This window comes from Talpa occidentalis, unplaced genomic scaffold (assembly GCF_014898055.3).
Source record: "Talpa occidentalis isolate TD23 unplaced genomic scaffold, MPIMG_talOcc4v2.1 talOcc4.4, whole genome shotgun sequence".
Lineage (NCBI taxonomy): Eukaryota > Metazoa > Chordata > Mammalia > Eulipotyphla > Talpidae > Talpa > Talpa occidentalis.
This window is the reverse complement of record NW_023604295.1, coordinates 26504170-26525587: the sequence shown is the minus strand read 5'-3', so window position 1 is coordinate 26525587 and position 21418 is coordinate 26504170. Positions and strand designations below refer to the sequence as shown.

The window sequence follows — 21418 nt, the reverse complement described above, 5'->3', positions numbered from 1 at the left end:
AGAAGGTTCTGGGGCAATTGATTATCCATAAAGAAAAAAAAATTGGATGCCTACTTCACACCACGCACACAAAATCAATGCCAAATGATGAACAACTTAACTGTGAAAGGCAAAGCTACATGTTAATAAAGCGTACAAGAGCATATTCTTTTGAAGTTGGAGAAGGAAGGGATTTTAGAATGTTTAAAAAATTGCTAACTTAGAGTATATTAAAATTGAGGACATATGTTCATGAAGAAACATCATAAAGAAAGTGAGAACACAAGTAATAAACATAATGGAGAAGTTATTTGCACAAAGTGTTAACATAGGATTTTATTATAAAGACTTCTAACAAATCAATAGGAAAAGGACAAATGATCCAGGAGTAAAATGGACCAAATATTTGAATAGGCACTTCAAAGAAAAGGATTAGGGAAATAGGCTCCATCTTATTACTAATATGAGAAATGGGAATTGAAATCACAATATCCCCTGGACTGTAGAAAATTAAAAATCTGAAACTTCCTGGCAAGGAAGTAGCATGATGGGAATCACATCTATGACTACTTTGGAAAGCAATGCTATTACCTGGTAAAGTGGAAGTTTTTGAAACAACCATTCTTAAGTTAGCTGTTTATCCTAATAAGTATCTGTACATGTGTATATCAATAAGAATTAGAGTAATATTGTTGGTAATGACAAAGAGAACTGGAAATAATGCAAATGTTTATTAGCGTTAGAGTGGGTGAAAATGTGTATTTATATACTGGGGTACTATCCAGCAAAGAAAATGAACTATTCACATTAGCATTGTTAAATCATAAGCACATAATACTTGGTAAAAAAGTTGTCGAACAAGTCATATGGCATGGTTTCATTTACATAAAATCTCTAAACATTCAGAAGTGAAATATATATTGTTTAATTAATAATTGTTTAAGGTTTCAAATGTGCTAAATTTATGGAGAAATAAAATTAAGGAAATAAAGAACAAAATATTCAGCAATCTCTGGGTGGGGATTGGGAAAAAGAAGGTGGATACTATCAGGGAAGAATCTCAAGGACTTCAAAAATTCTGACCATTTCGTTCTTAAGCTTAATGACATATACTCAAATGTTTATTATAGCATTCTTTATATGTTAAAATATGATAAATAATTATTTATATTAGTTCACTAGTTAGTAAAATGATCCAAAGAATATTAAATAAACAGTTTCAATGTACTTATGTTACAGGGCAAACCCAATGTGAAATGGGTTCGCCTGACTGTGGTCCTCACCCACACGCTTAAAGGGAGTTACAATGAGACTCAACTGTAGACACACACAGAAAGGTTAATAAGGAGTTTATTTACAAAAGGGGGAAATGAAGAAAAGAATAACTTAGGGAGAAAGAGAGAGAGATAAATTGGTGAATACGTCCTACCAGTTCCTCTGAACTGGGACCCCAATAGCATGCTGAAAGCTGGCTAAAAAAACCAAAGACTCCCCCACCTCCAACCAGGCCCACAAAGTCTGATTATGTACCAAGCCTGGCTACTTAACTCTACCCTTAGTTTTCAGCAATTCTCCCTTCAGTGGTCATGACATTATGGGAAATGTAGTCCTTGGTGCCTTGAATCTCTTTGGTCTGGGGGGCGGGGGGTAGAGTCCATAAAACCTGTGTTTGTTGTTTTCATTTAGGACATCCTTTCCCCCCAAACACTTAGACTATATGTTCTCTCTTTTTTAATTTCTAAATTAGTTAGTACTAACTGGTATTTTATTTCACCACCTGCAATTTAGGGATTAAAGTAAACTCACCTAACAAAAACGCTTTTCAGAGAGGAAAAGGTGTTCCTTCATATTTCTGGGTTTGTAGAATGGAACTAAGGATAGAAACCAGTGTTTTGCATACAATAGCTGATAAGAAAAAGGACTGGCTTTGCTAAAATAACAAAAGAAATGTAAAATTGACTTTAATTTCTTTTGAACCTATAACCTTTGGTTTCAGAAATTTCAGTGGCCTTTTCTTTCTACTCAGTGTCTCTGCCTTGTACTTGAGCTGATTTCCTGAGGTTTTCCCCTTTGAGAACTCACAGAGAAGGCAATATTCTGACAAGTTTGGCTCTTGTCTTAGAAGATAATGGTGTGGAGAGGATTTTGGCTGCTCAGCCTCAGGATTCGCTGTGGATGACAGCTGGGGAAGCAGAACACACAGCCCAGGTTTGCAGGATGAAAACAAAATAAGGGTGGGACAATTACCTGTGTTATGGGCAGTGCTGTTTACAGCCTGGTTAATTTATTTCCAAATAATTAACTCAAGGACTTTAATTATCTAGATTCATTATCAGCCATCATCACCTTCATTATCACCAGGAATACTGCCACCGAGACTATCTTAAGCAGAGCAATAGATGCTGTTCAAAGTCAGTTTTAAAATCTGAGTCTTATTCTATTAGAGTCTGAATCAGATTGTGAAGATGAAGTTGAAGTCAAGAAGGAGGCACAAAGGAACCAACATCCGACTAAGAATACTGACTTAGTGGCAGTCTATTGTATTTATTGACTAACTTTTTCCATTTGTCTGTAACTTTGTAGATCAAAGCTGTGAAGACTGATTTTCTAAGCTTTGACATACCCATGCTTTAACTAAAGCTAGCTGAAAGTGATTTTCTTATTGTCAAAATTTTAATTATTTTCCATTTCATAGTTATTGAAATTATACCTTCAAATGCAAAAATGAAAGTAGTAATTTGAGAGTTTCATAGAATTTTATTGGTGTAGAATATGAAACTAATTATTTGTTCCTCTTAAATATACAAATAACACCAGTAAATCATATTTGCATCTTTATTATCAGCTTTAATATACAATTTTCAGTCTATTTTAATACAATTTTCCCCTTGTGAATTTGCTCTTCACTGCTGCCCCAACTATCTCATATATTTGATAAGAGCCCTTGTAAGCCATGGGGTACAGGGGAGAGAGTGTGACTTGGGTTCAAATTCTGGCTAATTGTTGGATACTTGGAAGTTATTTAAAATCTCTGAGCCCTAGTTTCCCATTCTGTAAAAGGGGCATAAAAATTCCTATCTTGTAAATGAAAAGAACAATTTATAAATAAATTTATGAATTTAAACATTTTATAAATGAAACATTTATAAAAATTCATTTATAAACATTGCTAAAAATTCAATGTCTTTAAGTAGCACAGTAGTTGCTATTTAAATGTTAATCCATTTATTTGTATATACTTATCTGTATCTATCTTTCTAGTAGCTTTAATTACTCAATGAAAATCAATCAGATGTAAAACAAATACATCATATTTCACCATATATACCATCTCTGGTGAAGCCTTCAAATCTTAAAAGGGCTGGCCATTGCCAGTCACAATATTCCTGTAGGGCATAAAAGCTCTGCTATTCTGCACATCACTAGTAGAGAACTTTTTTAAAGAAAATGAGTAAATTACAAACAAATAACCAATTTTGAAATGACATGAAATTTTAGTCTGTAAAACAGACCTTGCTGGATGATTCTACTTAGTTGGTTTGAAAGCAAATGAAAAATAACTTCATTACGTATTGAGAAAAAGCATGTATATAACTAGAGATGAACAAAAAAAGTAAAATTTCAGTCAATCTTTTATCACGATGAGCACTGGGACTTTGTTCAAATACTAGTTGTCTTCTAGACTGTAATTTTACTTAAACACTGTTTTTTCATAATCACATTATACAACATATAACAAAACATTTGGAAAACAGAGAAGTAAAAACATACTTTTCTTTCCAGCTTTTTCCTCTGTATATATTTTTTGTGGCTGCAATCTTAGTTTGCATAAAATTTTTCAACTAGATTTTTCTGTTAATACTATGTCAAAGTACTTCTGACTGTCAAATGATATATTACACTTCATGATTTATTTAACAATTTTTCTATTGTGAACACTAGTGTTTTTTCCAAATCTTTGCTGTAATATCAATATTGCAATTATTTTCCTTTGAGAATTTTTCAAAGGATTTTATCTGTAGGGAAATACAGATTTTAAAAACAAAAATAAAAGCACTAGCTTTCAAAACTAGGTTCAAGTAAGTAACCCTATGTCCTTTTTCTTGTGCTTAGCGCCATTTATCAATTGTGATGTCTTTCAGATTCTGTAGGCAGATAAGTCTGATTAAGTTGCAATATACTGGTATAGGCAATTGTGTTTTAGCTTTATCAAGTCCAAATAACAGTTCACAGTCCTTGAGAAGGAGGAATAGAAGAAGAAAGTTAATGGAATGAAACAAAATATTTAAAAATGTCTGGGAAATTTTATGAATGCATTTACTCCCTAAACCCAAGTGGGAAGGTAGGAGTGAGCTGTGTAATTGTCATTTTGTCTTTCATTAACCCTGTCTTTGACCTTTCATCTTTCCTCTTGATGCTCCCATTTCCCCCTACCCCAGACTATTCTTCCAATGACTTTGGGGCTCCATGGACTAGTTCATTCTTTTTTCATCCTCACATAGTTTCTGGTTTCCTTCCTTGCCATATGTTGAGTGCCTTGGTATGCAATTTTCACTATGTCTGTTCAGTATTTATTGAGCATTTACCATGTGCCAGATACAATGGTAGGTGCTAAAAATTCAATGGAGAGTTAAATACCAAGTCTGTGCTAGTGGAGAGGGTGGGGGAGGTTCTAATTGATTGTATAGCTTAAGGCAGAGTTGGAGTTAGCTATGCAGCAAGGGGGCAGGTGCACATTTTTAATTTTTTATATATTTTTAAAAGATTTATTTATTTATACAAAGACTGGGGTACAGTCAGAGGCATGGGAGGGTGAGAGAATTCACCAGAGATAGAGCGTGGAGCAGAACAGGCAGACAGACTGAAATGAGGGGAGCAGCGGTTGAGGCAGGAGAGGTCTGCTGCGCCATGCGGGTTTCTCCCTGGCTGCTGGGAATTGAACCTGCACTGTAGAGGCTGCGGACAGCTTCATAGCACAGCGCTCAACCCCCTGCACCACCAGGGAGGCCCTGCACATTTTTAAAAATTATTATTTTACTTTATTTTACATCATTTTTCATTTTTGTACATTTGGTTTGAAGGGTCTTCTGATAGGGAGCATTCTTCAAAATTATGTTGTGGGAGTTAGCATGGGGCATACAAGGAAGAGGAAGGCAAAAAGTGCCTGAAGTCCTATCCCCTCAATGTAGAGCCCAGCCTGCATTACTGTTTGCAAAAACATAAAGCTCAGTTGCCTAATGCTTTCCATGGGCATTCTGTCTGGGCTAGTAAGTTAAATGTTTCTGAAAGGCCCCCAGAGTCTCAGTAATTTACCTTTTCTCATCGTGTCTGTAAGATGAAGAGGTCCGGCCACTGGTCCATATAAACATCTTAGAGGGTGTTGGTCCAGGGGATCCTTTCCTTTTGGTGGAAGTCCTGGAGGAATGGCAAAAAGACCTGGAAGAGGTACACAAACGAAGTTAAGACCAGTCCTTTAAATTCTGGGAATTGTGTATCAACAGTAACCAATAGTGCTCAGTGGACTGACTCTCAAATAAGACCAGTCTTCTGCTGCCACAGGGGGATGGTTCTGAACCCCAGCTGTACATTGAAATCAATTGAGACTCTTTTAAAAGACATGGAAGCCTGGGTCCCTGCCTCAGAAATGCACATTCAATTTCTTTTTAAGCCTCTTGGTTGTTTCTAACCCTCAACTAGGGTTTGGAGCCATTATCTTTGGGAAACATGGTATTCTTGTTGATGTTTATATCGCATGCTCTCCAAAATATAATTTCAGTATGGTTTCATACTCCACATTAAACGGTTTTTTTTTCCTTCAAAAATTTGGTTCAGTTGGGATACTGAAATTTTATTTCTCTTTTCCTTGTCAAATTGTTTTCCTTGATGCTGACAGATGTGGATAGGTTGGTGATGAAATGTCATCTTTTAAATGTGTTCTACTGTTGCCAAAGCTGTGGACTCATCCTGTGGTGGCTGAATCCAGGAAAATCACAGCCGATCCCCTGGCTCCTGGAAGTCAGGTTTATGGGATTTGAAGTCAAGATTTTAGAGAATTTTGTGCTTTTTGCTATGACTTGCCTTAGGGATTATGACTTATGTTTTCATCTCCAACCACTATACTAATATAGTTAGCTGTTCTTATTTATTTTCTACATGATAAAATCATTTTCTAGGGAGTTAGAAATATAAAATAACATAAAGATCTTAATCACATATCAAAGTTAAAATGGCATTTAACAAATAGAACAAGAAAGGAAAGTCATTCCTCCATGGATACATAGTCACTCATTACTTTCCTTTTGGTTGAGCAAAATGTTAATGGTGAGCAAGAGGCTGGAATTAATATTAGCTACATATACTATAGTCATTACTGCCTAAAGCACTCTGCAAATATGAAATATGTATGTATATATGCATGCATATATCATGAAATGCATAGTGCTATTATTTCCAGATGACAAATGAGATAAAATTGAGATCAATTTGAGATAATTGCTCACATTTAGAAAAGTGGAGTCATACTTCAAACCAATGTCTGTTTGCCTCCATTTTCTCTCTTTCTCTGGAGAAAGACACATTACGGTTTATCACAGGGATCCTCAAGCTATAATATACAAATGATATACCAGGGGAACTTGTAGCAATAGATCAGATTCAATGAGTCTGGGAAGGGGGCTGAGACTCTGTGTTCCTTACCAGTCCTCTAGTGATGCTGATATTGCTGGTTGGCAGACAATAGTGAACAGAAGGATTCAGAGCATGTAGATCAACAAGGATTCAGTCAGTGCTTGGTTATAGGTCCCAAGTTTTCACTAACTAGCTGTGTGGCTTTGAGTGTGTGACTCAACTTTCAAATTACTTAGTTGTTTTAAATCTGTAACACGGAGAGTTTGAAACAGGTGACATCTAAGATCTGTCTTAGTTCAAAAATTTTATGATTTAAAACACTGGAGAATGAATCTAAGCATATTTAAAGTCCTTGAATACTGACATTCTGGGAATCAATCTTCTGTAACCCTTGGGTTTCCATAAGAGATACAAGGAACAGAGGTCCTGGGAGCAAGTAGGGGGTTGATAACCAGCATAGATGTGTGATATCATATTTCCACCTTAGGTCTATAGGACAAATGGCAGGAATGGAAGTCTACACTGGAATGGATACCGTAAATAGTTTTAGAAAGATTTAGAAGTTGAATCTGTTAGGACTTTAAATGACTTGGCCTGAGATAGTTAAGGTTCTTTTTTGATAAGATTTATTTATTAATGCATACAAGAACCGGCATACAGGCCAGATGTGCAGGAGGGTGAGATGATTCACCAGAGACAGAGCAGGGAACAGAACAGGCAGACTGACTGAAATACACTAGTGAGGGGAGCAGCAGGTGAGACAGGAGAGGTCTCCTGCGCCATGTGGGTATGTCCCCGGATGGCTGGGATTGAACCCGCTCTGCAGAGGCTGCAGACAGCTTCACAGCGCTGCTCTCAACCACCTGCACCAACAGAGAGGCCATATTTAAGGTTATTTACACTTCTTTTTGAATAACTTTAAAACTCAACTGGCTGAGATAATAAATCCATTATTAAAATCAGTCTCTAGGAAATACAAATGATTTTAATGTAAGCTGAATGAACTACTTTATAATAATGTGAATTGGTTTAAGCTTTTAGAAAGTTATTTCAACATTGACCATGGTGGAGACTTTAATCACTTTTGTCACCCCAGAAAGATTTGGAGACATAAAGTAGACAAAATGGCACAATTTGAGTCTAGGTAAAGCAGTAAATTACTGAGCTCCTCCCCTGTTACTGGTTGTTAGCCAGCATTTAGTGGATGCACCGAACATAATAAAAATACTTCTGAAAGGGGATGCAGTGATTTTCATATATTTTGGATACTTTTCAGACTGTGTCATCATTCTAGTGCCCTTGCCCTATTGTTTTAAGATGGTATATAAAGAGGGAGATGAAAGATATATTGAATATTTGTCCTAATTTACTGTTTAAATTTTATTGAAAAGGACTTAATGATTCCTCAGATTATTTTAATAAGTGGATTTTTCCACCCCAGTTTTCCTTCATAAAGATAAATTGCTATTATGGTGAAAAGCTGAAAGAATTTCCATTAAGATCTGAATAAGACAAGGATGTCCACTCTCACCACTGCTTTTCAATATAATCCTGGAAGTCCTAGCCAGAGCAATAAGACAAGAGAAAGACAGACAAGGAATCCAAATAGGAAAAGAAGAAGTCAAACTATCACTATTTGCAGATGATATGATAATATACATAGAGAACCCCAAAAACTCCACAGAAAAACTAATTCAACTCATCAATCAGTTCAGTAAAGTGGCAGGATACAAAATCAACACGCAAAAGTCATTAGCCTTCCTATACACAAACAATAAATCTGAAGAAGAAGAAATAAAAAAACCCATCCCTTTTATTATCAAAACAAAAAAAACCAAATACTTGGGAATAAATCTAACAAAAGAGGTAAAGGACCTATACAAAGAAAACTATAAAACACTGTTAAAAGAAATAGAAGACACAAAGAAATGGAAAGACATCCCCTGCTCAAGGATTGGAAGAATAAACATTATTAAAATGGCCATCCTACCAAAAGCAATTTGCAGATTCAGTGCTATTCCAATAAAAATTTCAATGTCATTCTTCAAAGAAATAGAACAATTATTGATGAAATTCATATGGAATCACCAAAAACCTCGAATAGCCTAAGCTCTCCTGAAAAAAAAAAAAGGGATGGAGGCATCACTTCCCTGACTTCAAACTATTCTACAAAGCCATAATCATCAAAACTGCATGGTATTGGAACAAGACCAGATGCACAGACCAATGGAATCAAACAGAAAATCCAGAAATAAATCCACAGATTTATGGTCAACTAATCTTTGACAAAGGAGCAAAGAATATGCATTGGAGCAAAGAAAGTTTGTTCAATAAATGGTGCTGGGAAAACTGGGTCGCTACATGCAAAAGAATGAAGCTTGACCACTACCTCATACCATACACAAAAATCAACTCAAAATGGATTAAAGAACTAGACATAAGACCTGAAACCATAAAATATATAGAAGGAAATATAGGCGAAACGCTACGTGATATGCACATCAAAGACATCTTTACAGATACATCACCCAAAGCAGTGATAGTGAAGGCAAAGATAAACAGCTGGGACTACATCAAATTAAAGTACTTCTGCACAGCAAAAGAGAGAGTAACAAAAACAAAGAGAAACCCCACCAACTGGGAGAACATTTTTGCACACAACACTATTGATAAAGGACTGATCACAAAAATCTGCAAAGAGCTGATGAGACTCAACAACAACAACAAAAAATAATCCTGTCAAAAATGGACAGAAGAGCTAAAAAGAAACTTCTCTGAAGAGGAAATGCAAATGGCCAACAGGCATATGAAAAAATGTTCAATATCACTTGTAATCAGGGAAATGTAAATCAAAACTACCATGAGATACCATCTGACACCAGTGAGAATGGCACATACTAAAAAACTAGCAACAACAAATGTTGGCGAGGGTGTGGAGAAAAAGGAACTCTCCTGCACTGCTGGAGGGAGTGCAAACTGGTCCAACCACTATGGAGAGCTGTGTGGAGATTTCTGGACCTACTAAACATAGAGCTTCCATATGATCCAGCAATTCCACTCCTAGGTATTTACCCAAAGGACACAGAAATATCAATTCCAAAGAGCACCTGCACCCCTATGTTTATAGCAGCACTATTTACAATAGCTAAGCTTTGGAAACAACACAAATGCCCAATGGATCAAGAAGATGTGGTACATATACACCATGGAATATTACTCAGCATTCAAAAAAGATAAACACATGCAATTTGCAGCAACATGGATGGAGATGGAAGGGATCATGCTCAGCAAAATAAGCCAGAATGAAAAAGAAAAATACCGATGGTCTCACTCATAGCAGGAATCTAGAAAACAAAAATAAGGGACCAGGAAAAAGAATAACTATAAGAAAGAAAATACCAAAATCAACAAACAACTATGAACCAGAGACACTCTATGGAGGTTGGGGGGTGGGGAAAGGAGGAATTGGGGTCAAAGTAAGGGGGTTATAACTGTATGGGGAATATAAAAATAAAATTTAAATTAAAAATTAAAAAAGAAAATTGCTATTTAAAAACTGCTTAGTTTATTGATAATTATAATGAAAGAGTAGCTGCTTTAAGAACAACAGTATAAAGGTTCTGCGGAGGTTGAAAAAAATTTTCAGGCTTCAAAGAAATACCCAGAATATGTTAATGGAAGTTGGTTTAGAGGTTCACTCTTAGCCCAAAGTCAGCCCTCCTGAACTCCTTAATTAATTAACTCAAGTCTGCTCACTTTATAAGACAAAGAACATTTCATTTGAATTGTGATTAGAAAAGTGATAGACCAAAAAAAAAAACACTTTATAAAACTTTGTGCTTAATAATTCTAGCATGAAACAGAGATCTGTGTTAGTGGCTTCATAGGATTGAGGGCAGGGAGAGGGAATCTGGATCTCATTTAATGATTAAATGACCTGGGAGCTGGAGTCAACCTGGCAGAGCCATGTCAATTCTATGATAGTGGGTGAGTGTGGCTGGAAAATCAGAAGTCCTGACAGATATGTCAGCCTTGAATGAAAGCAGGAGTCAGTGAGAATGTCACAATTTCTCTGTTTCAGGAATTCATAAAGAGCCCCTTTCTATACCTTAAGAATGCGTTTCCCTGGGTTCTACCTTCCTGACTCAGTACACTCTTTGTGTCTGCCTCCCTTCCCTGCCCAGTGAATGGTTTCCTGTCTATCCAAGTCACCTCAGACTCTTCTTTCATGCCATCTCTGACCCACTTGAGCAGCTTGCTTAGATTTGCTTCTGTAATTGGGACTCACTTTGGTTTGAGCAAGGCACAGTTTATTCTGGATCTTTCTGCCTCTCCTCCTCAACTGTGGACATTCCTGAGGTAGGGCTGTCTTTGTGCACACTAGGTGCACAAAAGGTGGGGGGTCTTGGAACAATGCAGATCTGATTCAGTGAGCCTGGGTGGGGCTCAAGATTCTGTATTCCTAACATGCTTTCTGATGCTGCTGATCCTGCTGGTCTACAGTAACATTGAAGTGTAGGAGCTCAGGGTATGAAGGCAGAGTCAGTGCTTGCTTCTAGACAGCTTCTATCCTGGCCATCTATGTATCCATTGGTAAAAAGTGAAAGTTTTATATGGTCTGAAGAGAAATCAGAGTATCTAATCTAAGTATCTGTAGGAAAACATGACCATTGCTGCTGACTTTAGCCTCCTGTGCTGAGGCTTGAGACTGCTGTGTGCACTGGATGTCTTCTTCCTGGTCCTCCCTTAGTTTTTGATGTCTTCCCTTGCTCCTATTAACATCTCCTCTCTTTCCTTTTCTTGATTGTTTTGCTCCCTTGGTCTCTTTCATTGATTGGGACATAAAGTTTCTATTGCTTCCTGAACTGTCATTCAGTAAGGTTTTTCTTTTAAAAGGGCAGCATGATTCAGCAAAAAGGCAAACAAGAGAGCCAGATGGGGCCGCTTTGTTCGCCTCCTGGCATCACCACCTAACACCCGTGTGATTTTGGACAAGTCAGCTTAACTTCTCTGTGTCTTAGCTTTTTGAGCTATAAAAATGGGAATATTAATGTTTGCCTTTCTGGGTGGCTTAGAAGACTATGTGAGATAATAGATCCAAAAGTACCTAAAGTCAATCAAGACAGGAGGCAAATGCCAAACACTAGATTACTTTTTCCTTCCTTCCACCCCACTATTAATTTTAAAAGCAAATGGATTGGTTTTTATCTTTTTGTTAAAAAAATTCAATTAAGTTGCTTTGTACTTATACATTGGGACTATTGATTTTTTTTCCCTATGGGTCAGTGGCATTCAATAGAGGAAAAACAGTTTCTAAGGATATTGAGATAATAAATTCTGAAGCACTTTTTCATTCACACTAAATTGATAATCATCCCGAGTAAAAGGAACATAAAGATGTTGCCTGTGAGTCCTGGCTTTACATTAGTCATCTGGGGAAACTGATGGCAAATCTGGGTGCCTGACCCAAGCCAGACTAATGAGAACTTCTAGGGGTGGGTCTTAGATGTTGACATTTAAAAAAAAAACTTCCTAGGTGACTCTGATGTGCTGCCTAGGTGGGAAACACTGTCACAAGCTCTCAGATTCTTGTCTAAGTTGAATTCTTTACAGAGAATGCCCTTGGGTCTAGAAGCTTCATCTGGAGAGTGAGAGTTCTGCAAGTATTGAGTGCCATGGCGTCTTCCTAGCAGTGAGGCAGCCTCCAGGTGACAGCTGCAAGGACAAGTGGGATATGAAGCAGGGAAAGAGCAAAGTGGATGCAGTTTCTAGTGTCAGTGGCCTTGAGCTACGCATATGGGATGCTCTTAATGCACTTTGCTTTATTAGACAGCGAGCAGGAGCCAATGGAACTATTTAACACATAATTACATGACTAATCTTGTGTAAAATTGTTACACTAATGACATCACTGTGGCAACTTAAAAGGTCACTCTAAGCACAGAAATTTAGGAATGCTTCTAATATGTGACTTTATCTTTGCAGACAGCAAATTATATGTTCACCATAGGAATCAAGTTGTTTTAGTTACAAGGCCTCTGGGGGAATAAGCCAAATGTATGGTGATAATTTTAAACCTAGCAAGTTAATTTAGAAAACATTGGTACTCCTTATTAAGCAGTTTTAAATGCCTTTGGGATGTGTTCTTCCAAAAGTAACTTCTATGCCTTGTTTTCATTCATTCATTGGGCATCCATTTGACAAAATTTATTAGGTGCTTCTCTGTGCCAGACTCTGTGTGGGTGCTTCTGGCTCCAGGCTACCCATGTCTACTTCTAAGGAGTATGTGGTCCATGAAGGAGTGAGAATAACCAGTGGATATTTGTACTACTGCTCTTTTTAAGGATGCTGTCACATCCCACTGGGTATAGCCAATAGTTTCTTATTCCTCCACATTTTATTTAATTTCATTTCTGGCTGATTATGATATTGCAGATCATTTTCTTCTAAATATACTTTACACCCTTGACTCATATGACAATGATTTCTTACTGTTCCTTCCTTTTCTGAGTATCCGTTTCTTCATTCACTTCTTAAATGTTGTTATGTTAGCAAGTACTGTTGAACAGTCATTTGACAATGCCCTATAATAAGAATGAAAAAGACCTTTCTTCCCCAATTTGATCCCTGGAAGACTGAATAGCTCTCCTTGTTATCTACTTGTCCAGGTAAAGAATACCATGGCTATTTTTAGAAGAATCAAATAAGGGAGAATGAATTCTAAGAAATTTTATTGCAAGTTGCTTTTTGATAACACCCTGTGGACTCCTCCAGCTGGAGATGGGAGTCACTTGTGACCTCCGTCGTGTGTGGATCCACTTTTTTAAAAAAGATTTATTTATACATACAAGAACTGGAATTAGGCCAGAGGGGTGTGTGTGTGTGTGTGTGTGTGTGTGTATGTGTGTGTGTGCGTGTGTGTGTGTGTGTGTGTGTGTGAGAGAGAGAGAGAGAGAGAGAGAGAGAGGATTCACTAGAGACAGAGTGGGGAACAGAACAGGCAGACTGACTGAAATACACTGCTGAGGGGAGCAGCGGGCGAGACAGGAAATGTTTGCTGCATGTGTGGTTAACTCCCTGGACTGGGATGGACCTCGTGCTGCAGTGGCTGCAGATGGCTTCATAGTGCTGTGACTTAACCCCTTGGCACCACCAGAGAGGCCCCTGGATCCACTTTTTTCATGTAGTTGTGATGTGTTTGATTTCCATTTCAGGAGGACACAGTTCAAGTTAAATAATATACCTGTCCTTAGTTGGCTGATGACTTGACTTGAGTGCAGCAATTTACAGTTCTGGACTTCTAATCTTTGTCACCGAGTAATTGTATAACTGAGAGAAAAATGCTCCCCTTTTTCTTAATAAAGGGATGAATATGTAGCTGAACTCTATTCTTTTAGTTGATTCAGTAGCTCTTTCTTCATCAAACAAATTTTTATTGAAGTTTAACTATGTGAAAGACACTAGGCTGGGTGTTGGGGATAAATTGGAATCACAAGCAGGTAGGACAAACCCTTTTCTGAAGAAGCTTATGGTCTAGAAGAGGAGACCGATGGGTCAGGTTAGTGTGGACAGCTTCTTAAATATGAGATTGCTATGCTTGTGTATACAATAAAATAAATTTTCCCTGACATTTATAGTCCTAACAGCTATAAGAAATGATTCTCTTAGGGTTTAGTTGAAAGAACATTGAAATTAGTTTCAGGTTGAAATCCCAGCTCTACAACATAGTCATTATGTAAACTAAATACATGTTAGGTTTCCCCAAGTCTCATTTTCCTATTCAAGAAAACCATAATAATAACAAATCAAAGGATTACAATGAAAGGGTGTTTTGAAAAGTATGGTATTAACAGTGTTACTGTTTTTTTTTTTTTCAATTTGGAGGAAATAGCAGATTCTCTCTGTTACCCCAAATTAGCCATACCAATATATTAAACCCTTCTGTTTGATTAAAAAAAAATAGTTCTATGAAGAAATAGAAAACACATTTCTACATGATCTTAATTAGTCCACTATTCCATAATTCATTACTTTCTTTTTTTAAAGATTTGCTTATTTATTTATACAAGCACTGGGTACAGTCAGAAGCCCGGCAGGGTGAGAGGATTCACCAGAGCCAGAGCGGGGAGTAGAACAGGCAGACCGAAGAAATACACTGCTGAGGGGAGCAGCGGGGGGGGGGGGGCAGGAGAGGTCTGCATGCCATGTGGGACCCTCACCAGCAGCCGGGGATCGAACTGGTGCTGCAGAGGCTGCGGGCAGCTTCGCAACCCAGCGCTCAACCGCTGCGCCACCGGGATGGCCCATAATTCATTTCTTAATGAGCTTTTCAAGCGGATAATCACAACTGATGTTCAGTTTGATTCCTTCCATGCTACATATTTAAAACCAGTTCAATTCTTAAACATTCACTCTCTCTTGGGCATTACACACACACAGCTGGTGTGAGAAAACATGTTCATCTCTCTCATGTGCCTCAGAGATTGATACAAATGATAGATTTATCCTGAAACCCTTGATCTCATCTCTGTGAGTGCAGTTTAATTTTTGCTTCTATATCAGCTGAAGATCAAGGAAGGTAAACAATAAGAAGAGCTTTTTATAGAGAAGAACTAGTGATATAAATAAACAATAAACATAAAGATTTTAGATATGCCTATACAAATAGTACATTTATGCACATTGTTTCTCTTAATTCTGACATAAATTATATGAGAGAGCTCTCTACTTACCAGAAAAGGAAACTGATATTCAGAATAATTAGCAAGTTGTTTCAGGTCACATAACTACTAAATAGTGAAGTCTGAATTCCAATCCAATCCTATTCAACTCTAAAGCCCATGTTCTCTCAACCTATACAGCTTTTTTTATTTATTTATTTTTTTTGGCTAGGTAAACCAGGTACCAAAATCCACATGAATGAAATAATGGGTGATAATGATGTGGCAACACTCAATTTGTGTCTTCCACATTCTGCACATCAAAGCTAGAGAGGAAAATGAGGGATGAGAGAAGAACATGGCAGGAGTGAGAGAAAGGCAAGAAAGTCAAGCATGGTGGTAAGAATATGGATGTGTGGGTCCAATTCAGGCTTTACTTGTTATTATCCCTGTGATCTTGGGGGAGTTTCTAATACTTTAACCTCTTTTTTTTTCTTCCATAAAATGAGGGTAAGGAAAATAGTATATTCTTCATAGAGTGTTTATGCAGATTGGGTTAATATGTGGTGTGCTTTGTGATATTATAATAATGTCATATATATCATTTCATAACATATTGCATAACTATATACAAGTCAATGTATGCCTCTATGTTAATATATAATTTATTTGACATTGGATACAGTACATGACAGGTACAATATGGGAGGAAACAAGCATATGGGAATAGGTTAAACATATATTAGATTTGGAAGATATTGAAGTTTGTCTAAAAGTTCACACAGTTAAATGTATTCAGTAGATATTTGTAATTGCGATATTTAATTTTTCATGGAGAGAAGAATAAATAGTAAACCATGGAAGTCACACTAGCTCTGGCATTGATTTAGCTTGTAATTGGGGCTCTTTGGCCTTCTGGTCTTTTATTCCCCATATGTAATATGAAAGAATTAAAGAGATGAATCTAAGGTTGCTTTTATCTTAAAATTTTTATTTCATTCAGTTTTGGAAAATTACAATCAAAGTCTGTTTCTGTGACTTATTTGACTTTTAATTTGTCTTTGGTTAGATATAATTTCTTTATATCTTACATTCTGTAACTTTCTTAAATGAAGCCCTCAGGAATGCTCATGGGAAAGAATAGGCACCAAATGGGAAATCAAAATGAGACCTGTCAGCTATTCTTGAAAAGGATTTCTGTAGATCTAGGTATTCCTACAGAGTTGGACAACTGGGCATAAATCTTTTTTTTTTCCCCTCAAATTTTGTTAATTTGTTAGTCATTTGTAATTTTGTCATTTATGTAATTTTGGGGGGGATACATCTTCACACCTCCATATGTTTGATTGTTAGGATTCCAACCTGGCTCTTCTACTGTACTTCTCCAACTCCCTATTTTCACTTCCTACAGTGGCCCAAATCTAGCTTAATTGTTAAACCACTGCTGTAATACAGGGGCATGATGAGGTAGTAGAAATTTTAGGGATTACATTTTAAACAGATTGGTGAGGGAAATATTTTTGTGCAAGAAAATATGGTTTATAGGTCCTGCTCTGTCCAATTGGGGGTCATTGGGTGAACTATAATAAAGTTTGTTGATGAGCTCTCCTATTAGGGTTTTCTAACTACTGATAATATGTGAAAGATTCTACTTCAGCATTCTGAACTCAGTATTCATAGCCTCAAATTGAGAAGTCTAGTCCTTTCTTTTTGCCAGTGGAACAAGAAGTCCTGTGATTGAGCCACATTTTTTATTGTCAAATAGACTAGTGGTAAGAAATCAGGAGCTCTGAAGGCTGAGCAGATCGAGTTCAGGCTTCGTTTCTGCCTTTTTGCTATCAATATTACACTCGTTACAAGTTAATTAACTACTCTGAGTCTTAATCTCTTTAGAAAGTGGAAATATTGATACAACCTTCAAAATTTGTTGTGAGGATTAATTGAAATAATGAACCCAACATTATTACTATTCATTTATACATAGCTATTTATTTATATGTATATAATAAATTTAATCATAAAATTTTATTCTAATATACCCAATATGCCAAATTAAGTTTGAAGTGGCTATTTTTGAGAGAGAATTCAGACAGATATCATTGAGTACTAGTATTTTAAAGCTGTGAGAGATATCAGAGGTATTCTAGGTCATATGCTAACACTGAGACTTGGTGTCTTGGCTTATGTGCATAGGTAAAATGCAAGTGGATCTCTTTGTGAAACTGAAATGCAACAGGCACTAAGCAAGCAAAGAAAAATCCCATATGTGATGATATGTTGCTGAGGAAACCCCATAAATAATAGAAATACCCTGGAATAGTTTGCTTAAAGAGCTCACAATTCATACCTTTTGTAGCATATAGAATCTTGGGTTCTGTAGTAAAGACTAATAATTCTAGGGACTAAGAGAAACTACTTAAAGAGGACTGAAAGAATATGAAATTCTATTCTGCAATTCACATGTCTGCTGCTAAATGACCACTGAATTTGGAAAGAGGCATCATGGACCAAGGAGGCAGACAGGATTACTTTTTTATCTCACTTGCATTCCTTTCTTGATCTGTGACATGGGATAAGTTAATTAAACTCAATTTCCTTATCTGTAAAAGTGAAGAGGTAAAATACACCTTCAACAGTTGATTTAGCATTATGAGAAGGCATATTAATGTCTGCGACATGAGAGGGTCTCAACAATATGAAACTCTACTTAAAAGGTACTGATTTGGCTACTTTGTCCAACATCTGCTGCTAAGATCCAGAAAAATGACCAATTTCTCCAGTAGGAAAAAGTAGCCAATACATATATTTATTTTTAAAAAATTGGACCCAATCCATTAAGAGGCATTTATTAAAAAAATTATAGGAAAGAATGAAAGAAGTGAATCTCCCTGTTCCTCATACCTTATCCTCTCAGTCATCAATCCTTGTATAAAACATATTCTCACTCTCTGCAGAACCACTATCCAACAGAAATATTTTGTGAAACACAAATATAATTTTAAATTTTCTAGTAGGTAGTCACATTTAAAAGATTAAAAATAAGCAAGTGAGATTAATTATAGTAACATTTTATTTAACCTAATATACCAATGGTGATATCATTTTAACATGTGAAACTAATTACTAATGATATAATTTATGTTATTTTTTAAAAACCAAGACTTGGAAATTCAGTGCTCCTTTTTATACTTATAATGCACAGTACAGCAGACTAATCACATCTGAAGTGCTCAATAGTCACATATGCCTCTGTGGCCAATGTTTTGAACTGTTACAAAGCATACCCTCTGTTAGTATATCAATATTTGCAACAATGGTGAGATATCAAATATAATCATAATTTTTATTTATTATTTGCCATGTGATGGGTCCTGTTTATTTACATGCATTACACTGACAACACTGACAAGTAGGTGTTAATACTGTACCATATTATAAATGAGGAAGGTGAGACTTAGGGGGGTTAAATAATTTTCCCAAGGTCATGCAACTTTTAAATGGCAGGTCTAGGATTCAAATCTAGTCAGTTTGATTCCATTGCCTATCAGGTTGCTCATTCTCAATTACTCAAATAGTAAAAGGTTTGGCTTATGTGCAGCAGGTAAGCTGCAAGGTAAAATTAAAGATTAAAAATAGCCACTTCAAACTATAATACTATTATATTGTGGTTATTACCAAGTAATTGCTGTCATCGACATCTATGACCTTCAGTCATTTTTGAACCTAAGCACACTGTCATCATATTTATGAGGTTCATCCAATTTCTCATTCTATCCCTGAGTTATTTTAGAGCTAGAGGGGTGGGGTCATGTGCAGGGATTCAGCATGGATCAAGATTGCTGGTGAGAATAATAGTATTGTCTCTGAAAGGAATGAAGATTCTTTAGGGGAAAGTTTGTTTCCAGATCTGGGCAGGAAATATACAAGCTGAATCATACCACATGGCAGGGCATCTATCAAAGATGATTACAATCATTTCAAAAGGATTCAGAGGCTGACTTGAAGATGCTACAAATATAGAATAATCTAAGTGTCAATCAGTATAATAACTAAAATGAATGGAAATAGAACAAATATGTCTAACTTACAATTTCCCAGTATCTTAAAAAAAACACAACAAATTGATCACCATTAGAAGGTGTTAAAGAACCAATATTTTTTCACTGAAAATTAGTAAGTATAGGAAAGGGATGCATCATTTATCCTGAATTTTCTATATTAACTAAAGCACTGGGAAACCAACATACTAGGGGAAGTAAAGTTTCTCTTTATAGAATTATTTCACTAAAATAGTAAGGATGAGCAATTAAAATTAAACTGTCATAACTTTTCAACTCTTAGGAAACTAATGTACCTAGACCTTGCTCATCAGTGATTTCTGTCAACAAAACATTGTGACAATCACAATATTAGTTCTGAATTAACCTTGCCAAGAAATTCCAACCTGAATCTGATCAATCCCCGGGAGCCAGTAATAATTTATAGACAATAAAAAGATTAGAAGACCATGATGTAATTACTATGGAGATGCAATCAGCAAAACTGTAAGTTAGGGTAGGTCTGCAGGACAGGCAACCTGGAGTATTTAATAAACATTTGCTTAGATAAGATAGAGTAGGAATCTAAAGATTGAAAGAGACTTAAAATACATTACTGATTAATTTCAAGGTTTAAATTTTATTTGGATTCTGATTTATAGACTGTCATGTTTTCTCTTGTTTTTAATCCTTATTCTAGTATTATTCTTCCAAAGTTACTTTTTCTAAAGCCTACATTCATTCAATTTATTTCCTGCATCTCTCAATGGTTTTCTGTTACCTGTAGGTAAACTAAAAAAAACATTTCACAGGATCCAAGTGCTCTACTTCATGGAGGGTGAAATAAATGTGAACTCTACGGAAGACATCCTGATGTAGGTAGAAACTGATAAGCAGAGAAGATGAAATATTAAAAAGACTTTCGGAAAGGACAATGAAATATAAACATTGAATATAAGGGTTAGGCAGGAGTATCTTGATTTGGAGCAGTTACACAAATGTTATGTAGCTGTCGTGTGAAGAGTTGTGAAACCAAGCCTGGGAGGAGTTGACACTTGGTGCAGTGGATTGTACTTTTCTTTTGTTACTTAAGTATAAATATAAGTTAGGCTGTCTTTTAAAAAAGTGACTCCTTTTTAAAAAATGTTTTATTTATTAGTTTTCTTACATCTTTGTTCATTTTCGGTAGTATTTGATTTCTCCCCTCTGGTGTAGTCCCTGTAGTAATCCTACCACCATAACACCCCTGCTCCATCACCACAGTCCATTGTGCTCTTCCCTCCCATGTTTTGAATCCACCCCCCCTTCTCCCCTGATCTATAGTCATGCATCTGAACTATGGTCAGCTTGCAAGTTCTGTTTTTTTTTTTTTTTTGCCCCCTGACATTTTGTTTGGTTTCTCTATATTCCATGTATAAGTGAAACCATCTGGTATTTATCTTTTTTCCTCTTGATTTATTTCACTTAGAATAATCCCTTCCAGCTCCATCCTAAATGGCATAAATGACATGAATTTATATTTTTTGATAGTTGAGTAGTGTTCCAATTGGGTATATATACCACCACTTTTGGTGCATTCATCTGTTTTGGGGCATTTGGGTTGTTTCCATATCTTAGCGATTGTAAATAGTGAAGCAGGGATTCTTAATCCTTCCTCCTTCAGGACACATATTCCCTTGCATCCCACTCTATGAGCATTCCCAGGTCCTTGGGTTAGACTGCAACATGGGATGTCAGATGTGTGCCAGCTCTAAGGGTGTGCCCTTCATAACCAATCACAGCACAGTGTGTCTTGTTATCCCAGCTGAAAATTAATGATTAAATTATAGCATTCTGTTCTTGATGGTGGTGGTGGAAACAAGTACAGTAGCAGGTGCTAAGAATTAGGGCTACAGGAAGTTACATTCTAACTGGCTAGTCCAGAATTAAAAAATGCAGTTCAAAGAGTAAAGTGCAAGTGCAAACTCTAACATCAGGGATTATTTACAGATTCAAAGACTAGTTTCAGTGTGTTTCCAAGGACGAAAGTAGGCTTCCCCTACTTTCCTGGTTTGACATAAGCTTAGCTCTATGCTGGGAGTGAGACTCAAACAGGTGAGAAGGGGTTGTGGGACA

The 21418-nt window shown here is 36.4% G+C and overlaps 1 protein-coding gene across 3 annotated transcripts in view; it reads right to left on the bottom strand.

The window, feature by feature from the left end:
• Positions 1 to 21418, bottom strand: part of KCNMB2 (potassium calcium-activated channel subfamily M regulatory beta subunit 2) — a 235973-nt gene that overhangs the window by 27535 nt on the left and 187020 nt on the right. For all 3 annotated transcript variants that reach the window (XM_054700385.1, XM_054700384.1, XM_037525126.1), the window contains exon 2: positions 5293 to 5415. In XM_054700385.1, the coding sequence (XP_054556360.1) occupies positions 5293 to 5348 (56 nt within the window). In that variant the 5' untranslated portion in view covers positions 5349 to 5415. The remainder of the gene's footprint in view (positions 1 to 5292; positions 5416 to 21418) is intronic.